Below are 9,719 nucleotides of genomic sequence, written 5' to 3'. Positions count from 1 at the left end.
GTTGTTATGTGCCAGGGAGTTGAACCCGACTCATAGTGACCCCTCCTTGGGTGTCTGAGGCAGTATCACTACAAAAGTAGATTGCCCGATCTTCCTTCCGAGAATGGAATACTATGCAACCCTAAAGAATAACATAGAATCTGTAAAACACCACATAACATGGATGAACTTGGAGGATATAACATTGAGTGAAATAAGTCAATCACAGAAGGACAAATATTGTATTAGCCTGCTATTGTGAAAACTCAAGGAAAGGTTTATCTATGGAACGAAACTTTGTTGGTTACCTGGGGTGGGATGGGAGGGAACACTGCGAGACAGGTAGAGACAAGTATCCATTTGGGTGAAGGGAAGGGCAATGCACCAAATGTGAGTGAGCAATGCAATGGCACTGAAGAAAAGGAAGATATAGAGAGGTACATGGGAGATACAGACAACAAAAATGAACCCTTTGCACACACAGTACTGCGTTGTCAGTGATGGCAAACATTGATGTAGGGTGGATAAATGGGTGGACAGGATGAACGACCAGGTATGTCTAGGTAGGAGGAATATGACCATGACCATGTATAGGGTTGGCAGACAATGTATCTACAACCATATTTGTATGTTCTGTAAGAATGTCCAGGTATACAGTAGAACTGACAAGGCACAAGGTTGTGGCGACTTCTTGGTCACAGCTGCTACCTTGAGGGAGCAAGTAGTTGGACCTGTGTGGGCTCAGGAGCATCATCCCAGGGGACATGAAGCTCAACTGGCATAATATACTACACAAAAACATTGTTCCACAACCTATTTTGGTGAATAGCAACTGGGATCTTAAAAGCTTGCAAGCAGCCATCTATGTGCAACGGTGGGTCTCTCCTCATCCAAAGTAAAGAAGAATGAAGAAAACCAAGGACACATGGAAGTAATTAATGCAAGGGACTGGTATACCAGGTGATCCTCAGCCTATATGACTATGATACCAGAAGAACTAGATTGTGCCCGGCTACCACTGTCAACCACTCGGAGGAGGATCTATGTAGGATAACCTGGATAGAGCAGGAGAACAATGTGCAACAAAGCTCAAAATCATTTAAAAAAAAAAAGGACCAGGTTTGCCGGTCTAATAGAGAGAGCCTGGTGAAACCTCTGCCCTATGGCCCCTAGCTGCCTTTCAGGTCTGGAATTGAACCCACTCCCGTGGCTTCCAGCCAAACAAAAGACAAGCATGAGCTGAACATTTCCATTAGGTAGATACACTCCTTAGAGAGATCAATCATGGGAGAAGGGCTGTGTTTGCACAAGGAGATAGCTCAGGGGGCAGGAGTACATGGGGGGGAAGGACACAAGGAAGAGGTAACTATGGGGAGGAAGTGAGAAGGTAATAACATTGTGGGTAGCTGCAATCAATGTCTGAGACAAAATGCGTATGAACAAAATGTGTATGGAAAATGAATTTGCTCTGTAAACTTTCACCCAAATCATAATAAATAAATAAAATAATAAATTTCTCCTGAATCCCTGCCAAAAAATAAAAATAAACCTCAAGCACTTGGAAAATCTTGGATGTTTGAGTGACTGTTAGTGCTGGGGAATCCATTTCAACTCAGGGATCCCCTGACAGAGTAGAATTGCCCCACAGTGTTTTCTATGCTGTAATCTGTATGGGAGGAGATTAGCAGGCCTTTCTCCAAAAGAGTCACTGGGTGAGTTCAAACAGCAAACTTGTCTGTTAGCAGCCCAGCACTTATCCTTTTTTCCACCAGGGCTCCTTTGGAGTAAGAGTTGTTGATGCTGTTGTGGTTAGGGCTTGTTCCAACTCATAGTGACCCCATGTAAAAAGAATGAAACACTGTCCAGCCCTGTGCCATGCTCAAAATCATTGCTTTGCTTGAGCCCTCTGTTGCAGCCACTGAGTCAAAACATCTCATTAAGAATCTTCCTCTTTTTTTGCTGACCTTCTACTTTTCCAAACATGATATCCTTCTCCAGGGACTAGTTGCTCTCGAGAACATGTTCAAAGTACATGAAAGGAAGTCTTGCCATCATCCTCACATCTAAGGAGCATTCTGGTTGCACTTTTTCCAAGACAAATGTGTTCATTCTTCTGGCAGTCCTTGGTATGTTCAATATTCTTTGCCAACACCATATTTCAACAGCATCGATTCTTCATTCTTCCCTATTGTCCAGCTTTCACATGCATATGAGGCGACTGAAAATACCATGGCTTGGATCAGACACAAGGAGCCTTGGTGGTACAGTGGTTAAAGTGCTTGGCTGCTAACTGAAAGGTCAGTGGTGGAACCCACCAGCCATTCTGTAGAAGAAAGATGCGGGAGTTTGCTTCTATACAAATTTACAGACTTCGAAACCCTATAGGCCAGTATTTCTCTGTCCTATACGGTTGCTATGAGTCGGAATCAACTCGAGGGCAGTGGGTCTGATCTGGCTTGGTTTGGGGTCAGGTGCAACTTAGTCCTCAAAGTGACGTCTTTGCTTTTAACACTTTGAAAATGTCTTTTGCAGCAGATTTGCCCAAGCAATACATTGTTTGATTTCTTGACTGCTGCTTCCATGGTTGTTGATTGGGGATCCAAATAAAGTGAATTCCTTCACAACTTTAATATTTTCCCCATTTATCATGATGTTGCTTATTGGTCCGGTTGGGAGTGAGGGCAGGGACCAAGTGTTTCTGAGTAACCAATATGGATAAGACTTTCTACATGAGTTAGTTAACGTTGATAGCAACCTTAAGAGCCCTTAACATTTAGGACTCCTTTACAGATGAAGCTGATTATTAAGTTATTTCGCATTACCCAAATGGCAAGTGAAGGAGCGCTGGTGGTGTAGCGCCTAAGGCATCTGACTGCTAACCAGATTGGGGGTTCAAACCCACCAGCCATTATGAGGAAGGAAGAATGGGCAATCTACTTCCACAAAGATTTACCACCTTGGAAACCCAAAGGGGGTCGCAATGAGTAGGAATCAACTTGATGGCAGTGAGTTTGGTTTTTTAGTTTTTTAAATGACAAGTGATAGCAGGGTAGGGTCTCTTCTAAACAGGACTGCTGAAGAGCTGAAGATCCAGTAAAGGTGCAGGAGTCTTAATTCAGGCTTGGGAATAGAAATGGGGTCAAAAGAGTAGTGAAGTGAGCTTGAAGAGAGAGAATGTGCTACGTGTCCCTGTGCCAAGAAAGCATGTAATAAATAAAAATGATAAATGGATCTGTTTTGATTTCAAACAAATAAACAAAAACAGGCTTACAAAACAGGAGGTACTTGATGAAGGAAAAAGATTACCAGTAAGTGTACACAGGAGAACGGAAGACCTGACAAACAGTATAAATCACATCATATCCTTTCTGATCTACAAGAGGTAGAAAGTGAGACCCAGAAAGCCAGAGGAAGGAGACTAGGGAAGTCTTTGCTTATACTTGTCCTTCTCGTGTGCCTCTGGGTAACTCTTAACCTTCAGATCCTGGCTCATTTAAACTTCCTCTGGACCCCATTCTCTGACTTCTCTGACTAGAAACTAAAAACCCACTGCCATTGAGACAATTCTGATTCATAGTACAATATAACGCTCCTTTGCAGCACTTTTTCACAATTTTACATACATCCCTTTGTTTCTTTTCCCCCACTAAATCTGAGAATAGAGACACATAGTAATTTTGGTTCCATTTTGTATTAGTGTTTTGGTTACCTAGTGCTGCTCTGACAGAAATATACCACAAACGGGATGTCTGAACAAACAGGAATTTATTCCCTTACAGTTCGGGACGCTAGAAGTCTGAGGAGTTCAAAGTGCCAGACTCTAGGGGCTGGGTGAAAAAGTCCCTCAACTTTGGGCTCAGCTCTGCCTCTTGCTCCTGGCCCATTGAAGCCAAAGGCATCTCTTCACTTAGGCGGCTACTGGCTGCTGAGGCTAACAAGCCCAGAGTTGACAAAAAAAAGGTACAGTTCTGATGTTACCAAACTACACAGCAGGCCATTAACTCGAGTCCATGGAAAGTCCCAAGCGTGGCTGCACATGGCAGCCTGCTTAACTAAACAATAGCACAGCTACATGCAGGGTTTAAGAGTGCCATAAGCTAGAGACCATTCTCCAAGCCTTCTCCTTATGAACAAGAAGCAGACCACATACCCAAAGCAGCTACTCAGCTGCTTGTGGTAGATCCCACCATAGAGTTGATTGCCAGTCTCATCATGGGGAGTAACTATCACCAGCTCCCAGCCCCTCAACCAGGCTCAGCCAAGTTGACACACAAACTTAACTACCACAATTAGCAAATACCCCCATGCCTAATACACTGCATGCACATATTAACTATTTGTTGAACATACGAATGAATGAATGACTCAATCAATAAATGAATTGAATTGATTGAGTTAGGGGTCATCGACAAGAACAGTAAAAGTATAAAAAGGAGAGACTAGGGACACAGTAACAAACTTACAAACTACAAAACTCTGTATAGAGTTGGCCTTATTTACTGTCAATTGTTTATGGTCAAATAAAAAACTATGTCAGAACCTATCTTTGTCCTGGGCAACCACACATGAGCAGCTTAAGGGGAACACTGCTGCACTGTCTTTGAACCCTATGATGCATGTCAACAATGCTGCACATAATTACAGATGATGGGTATTTGTCTCTGTTGGGACTCTACAAGTATGGCTGCTCTACCTATGAGGGGTACTTGTTCCTACATGATTCCATAATCACAGTAGCACTGTAATTGGTAAGCTGGGCTTTGACAATTGCTTTCATTTCATTCCACTAAAGCCTGTATTATGGCTTCCCAGGTCCCAGGTCCCAGGGATAAGAATGGTCTCTGCCCTCAACAGTCATAAAGTGTTTCTTTGAAAATTGTTGACATGCCTGCACTTCATCAAGCACAGGCCAAATGCATTCACTATAAATTACAGGACATTACCCATTTCATGTCATTAGAAGTCACTGAAAGACTCCAGAGCCTCATTAGTCAAATTACCAAGGAAAAAGAGTAGGGATCTGCATTTCCTGAAGACATCTCCTACCCGCATTTATCACTGTTGCCAGTTACACAATAATGGTAATATTAATCATAATAGCAAATAAGATTTATTGAAAAATTCTTATGTGCTAGGATTGGAACTTTATATATATTAATATTTAATTGAATCACCAAACATGAAGGTAAAGACCACATTTTGTTCTCACCTATACTGTCATTATTAATAAAAGATACAAAATACAGACACCTAAGAAAGTTCAAACTCTTAAAAAATACATCTGGGAGTTTAATAGAAAGCTGTGAGAATGAGAATTATCTTTGAACTATGACATATACAGTGCCAAGTTAAAAGGCCCCCGACACTCTGCACCATAGGTCCTCCACCAGCATTTTGACTGAATGCCACAACATGCTCTGTTCCCTTTCTCTGCTACATTTTTCATCTTAGCACACATCATCACGAAAATCCTGTTTATTTTGCTTTTTGGTCTCTTATATCTCTTTTAACTAGAATGTAAGCACCATGAAAACAGGGATTTCCATCTGTCCATTCATTGTTCAACCATCAGTTCCTGGGACACAGATGGTGCTCAGTATTTATTTGTGGATTGAATGACTGAAGGCAGAAATGGAGACCTAGAGAGATTAAAATCTCCATTTAGCTGATAAGTGGGCAAGCCAGGTAAAGCATCAGAATGCCAAACTCTCATCCAGGGTTCTCTTCACTTCTCTCTCTCTTTTCTGAAATCTTCATTAGCTCTTTCTATTAGCAACCATGAGAATGACCAAGTAGTATTTCTGCATTGTGTGTATAAACTATACCCATTCTTTGAAGGTTTTAATACATTTCACTCACACCTGATTCTAGAACTCCCATTATTACACAGGTGAAATAACCTTCTCCCCTCACCCCCCAAAATTCCACAACCTTGGGTACTGTGTAAGAGAAAAACTGTTACTTCAGGAAAAGCTAAAACACCATGCCAGTGGGTCTGAATCCAACTCATAAAGCACTTTAAAGACAAACCACAAGAAACCTAGTTTCAAATGGTTCAATCCCTAGTAGTCTGATTTCTTTAGAAAAAAGAGCTGAGCTGAGCCAACTCCCTATTAAGGATGTTGAAGGTGAGCAAACAAAAGTAAAAATTTAGGATCACCTGTAAGGACAGTGAGGAGGAAAGTAAGGGAAGAACCCACAAGAGGAAGACAAAGGGATAATTAGATTCTCAGTGCCAACCCCTACCCCAAGGAAATATATTTCATAATATTTGAGGAAAGAATATGGACATTTTTCAGACATGCAAAAGTTTAAAAAACTTCACTACCACATACCCTATGTATCTGGAGACATACTCCTGCAAAATAAAGGAGTAAACCAAAAAAGGAAAATATGAGATACCAAAACTAATGAATCCAATTCACAAGAGCTGCAAAGGGATGTCCTTTGATGACAGTATCCAGGAAAACTTGATAGCAACCGGCTTAGACTGGGCAAGAGGATGTGAGGCCCCTGGAGGAAAGTCTCTCAAGAAAAAAGGAAAAACCATTTGACTGGTTATGATTGAGTAGGAAATAAAATTAGGCTGTAATAAAAGCAAAAAAGCACAAGCAAAAAAAGAAAGTCAGTTAGAAACTCAAAAGGGATGAAAAAGCTACCTAGAGAAAAATACAATCATAGTATATTAACTGACTCTGTGTGAATGATATGTATTTATTGACAATATTAATGTTAGAATTTTCCAAGAGGTTTAATCATAATTATAAAAGGAACAGAATATAAATGTGAAAAATCTTGTAAAAGTCAGAAGTTTGAAATTAGTGAGGTGGACGAAGGGAGGAGAGCCAAAGGTGGGTTACAGACGCTTTTGCCAAGTTGAGAGTAAAAAGAGTCTGCAGTTGATGAAGAGAAAATAAAGGTTTAGAAGGTAATTATAGAGAAGCTAAACATAGTGGTATAACTATTGGAGGATGAAGGGTAGTGATTGTCTAAAATGAACAAACCAAGAAAAAAGATACAAACTTCTAAGTGATTACACATGGAGATCAGCATTGGGGATGAGGGGAAGTGGCAGGAGATAGCTGCTTTTTATTAACGATTTTGTAACTTCATCTTCTAAAAACAACGTGCTCTAACATTTTGATGGAAAAAAAATTGAAATAGATGGGGAGAATCAGCTCAAGTCTCAGGCAGATTTTAAATTAGTTTGCATATATCTTCTATGTCAAATTGCTTTTAGATGCCGTCGAATTGATCCCAATTGATGGTAGCTCCATGTGACAGAGCCGAACTCTCCCACAGAGTTTTCTAGGCTGTAACCTTGATGGAAGCAGATCACCAGATCTTCTCCCACAGAGTGGCTGGCAGGTTTGAACCACCAATCTTTCCATTAGCATCCAAAGTGCTTAACTGTTTGTGCCACCAGGGCACCTTATGTCAAATTAAATTTCCCAAATCCTTGTTGACTTGTAACTACAAGTACAATTTTGGAAGGTACTATAAAGAGAGGAATTGGAGAGTATTATCCTATTTCTTACAAAGACATGGATATAGAAGGCAATCTCAAGTAAGTTCTTAAACATAAAAGGAAACAAGGCAAGTGAAGGTAAGAAAAGTTTTTTTTTTTTCATAACTCAACTTAATATTAGTGAGCAACAATGACTGAGCCACTTGTAAGTTCTTTCTGTGCTGATGACAGTTTAGAAGTGAACAAACAAAGAAAATTACTAAGTTAACATCCTTTGCCTTCTCCCAACTCAAGATTTTTAGCATCTGAGTTTCATATTGTTATGCAGAAATGTTTAACACAAGCATCTGGCATTCATTCATGTCAACTTTTGCTCTTTAAAAAGGATATTCTTTATTTAAAATATTAATCTTCTTTTAAAGCCTACTTCAGAAGAAATGAATGTTCCCTCCTTCCCATTCCCTGCCAATACTCCATTTCAAAGTTCAGCCTGCTTGCTCTAGGAAATTGAAAAAGGATCTCCTCCCTAAACCCAAAACTTCTCTGCATTTCATATAAAACACCTTCAGGACAGTCCCCAGGGTGAACGGCATCTCGGGGATCCTCAGACCCATTTCCAGATGTGAGCCCTCAAGGTAGACAAGCAAATCCAGACCTCCAACCCTCTTCCAGATGATAGCCTCCAGAAAGATGAGTGTGGCAGAGCCTTAATCCTCTGATTCCAGATGGGGGCCAAGGAGCACATGAATAAACTGAAACATCTTCTCCTTCTACCAGATGTAATTCTCTAAGGGAGAAAGCCTTCTGATACCTCTCCAATAGCAATCCATGTTTAGTCTCCAGAGAGCTAAGTACCTACGTATTATTGCTCAGCCTCTGCCTCTATTCTCTTTTCCTATTCCCCATCCTCAATCTAAAAAGACAGGCTGCTCCTTACCTGGGTCAAGGCCCTTATCTCCGGGCACACCTTGGGGATCAGGTTATTCTGCAGAGCTAGAATCTGAAGGCCGGACAGCTTTCCTAATATCGATGGCATCTTTGTAATTTTTTTTCCATTCAGGGTAACAATTTTAGTGCTTTTACCACCCTTCAGTGCTCCTATTAACAATCTCTCAGCCATGGGCTTGGAAGAGAAGTAGAAATGGAGAGAGTAACCATTAGGGATTAGACTTCTTAGAACTGGTGTGTCATGGAAACAAAAACATTCTGAAATCCACCCTGTTTAAAATGAGGCATGAGATGGCTTTTGGTGTAAGAAGATGATTCTAGGTTTGGAGCAAGAAATGTACCAGATCACCCTAGGCTATCTTGTTCCAGAAGCATAAAAAATATCTAAGACTAATGAGGTCACGAGGAGCTCTGGTAGCGTAGTGCCTAAGGCACTTGACTGCTAACCAGAAGGCTGGTGGTTCAAACCCACCAGGCACTCCTCAGAAGGAGGTTGGGAAATCTACTTCCGTAGTGATCCCGCCTCAGAAACCCAAGGAGGGGTCGCTATGAGTCAGGTCCAACTCGACGGCACATAACAACAAGGTCACATTAAAAGGAAACAAAAGCAATGGCTCGCCCACTGTTCTAAGATAGGAAATTTTGATGTTAAGAAAGAATAACTTATAGTGCACTGAAAAATATCCAAAGATATTAAAATCTAAGAGGACATAACAGCTTTTTTTTTTTTTTACAAAAATAAACTGATCCCATTGAGACTGCTAAGGCACCAACTCACTAGTCTGAAAATTGATAAAGAAAAAAAAAATAAAGCACTATTCTGCCTTTCCTTACAAATTATAACTCAATGTTAAAAGGAGCCTTAGTGGCACAGTGATTAAACACTTGGCTACTAACCAAAAGACTGGCAGTTCAAACGCACCAGACACTCCATAGGAGAAAGGTGTGGAACTTGCTTCCCTAAAGATTAAAGCCTTGGGAACCCTATAGTTCAGTTCTACTCTGTCCTATGTGTGGCTATGAGTTGCAATCGACTCAATAGCAATGGATTTGGGTTTATAATTAAGAGTAATTACACAGTTAATAAAGTTCTTACACATAGAAGTGAAATTAATAAATGGAGAGGAAGTTTCAAAAATCAACATTTTTTTAAATCCTAATGAAATAATGGATCTACACAAAGATCATAACTAGATTGATTAAATCATTAGGTAAAAAAACTGATGAGTAGAGGCGGGGCAAGATGGCGGACTAGGCAGAAGGATTGCACAGACCCTCTTCAACAAAGAAAAGGGAAACCAATAAATACAGACACAGAAGATAA

At 40.5% G+C, this 9,719-nt stretch overlaps 1 protein-coding gene across 1 annotated transcript in view; it reads right to left on the bottom strand.

Annotated features, from left to right (window-relative positions):
* The window catches only part of LRRC69 (leucine rich repeat containing 69), a 130,629-nt gene extending 122,062 nt beyond the window's left edge, over window positions 1-8,567 (bottom strand). The window contains exon 1 of the mRNA XM_007948747.1: window positions 8,385-8,567. Within this exon, the coding sequence (XP_007946938.1) occupies window positions 8,385-8,567 (183 nt within the window). The remainder of the gene's footprint in view (window positions 1-8,384) is intronic.
* Between the last annotated feature and the right edge of the window lie 1,152 nt (window positions 8,568-9,719).

This window comes from Orycteropus afer, unplaced genomic scaffold (assembly GCF_000298275.1).
Source record: "Orycteropus afer afer isolate SDZICR_OR568_19922 unplaced genomic scaffold, OryAfe1.0 scaffold00222, whole genome shotgun sequence".
NCBI lineage: Eukaryota > Metazoa > Chordata > Mammalia > Tubulidentata > Orycteropodidae > Orycteropus > Orycteropus afer.
Note: the sequence above shows the minus strand (reverse complement) of the source record. Positions and strands in the feature narration are given on the sequence as shown.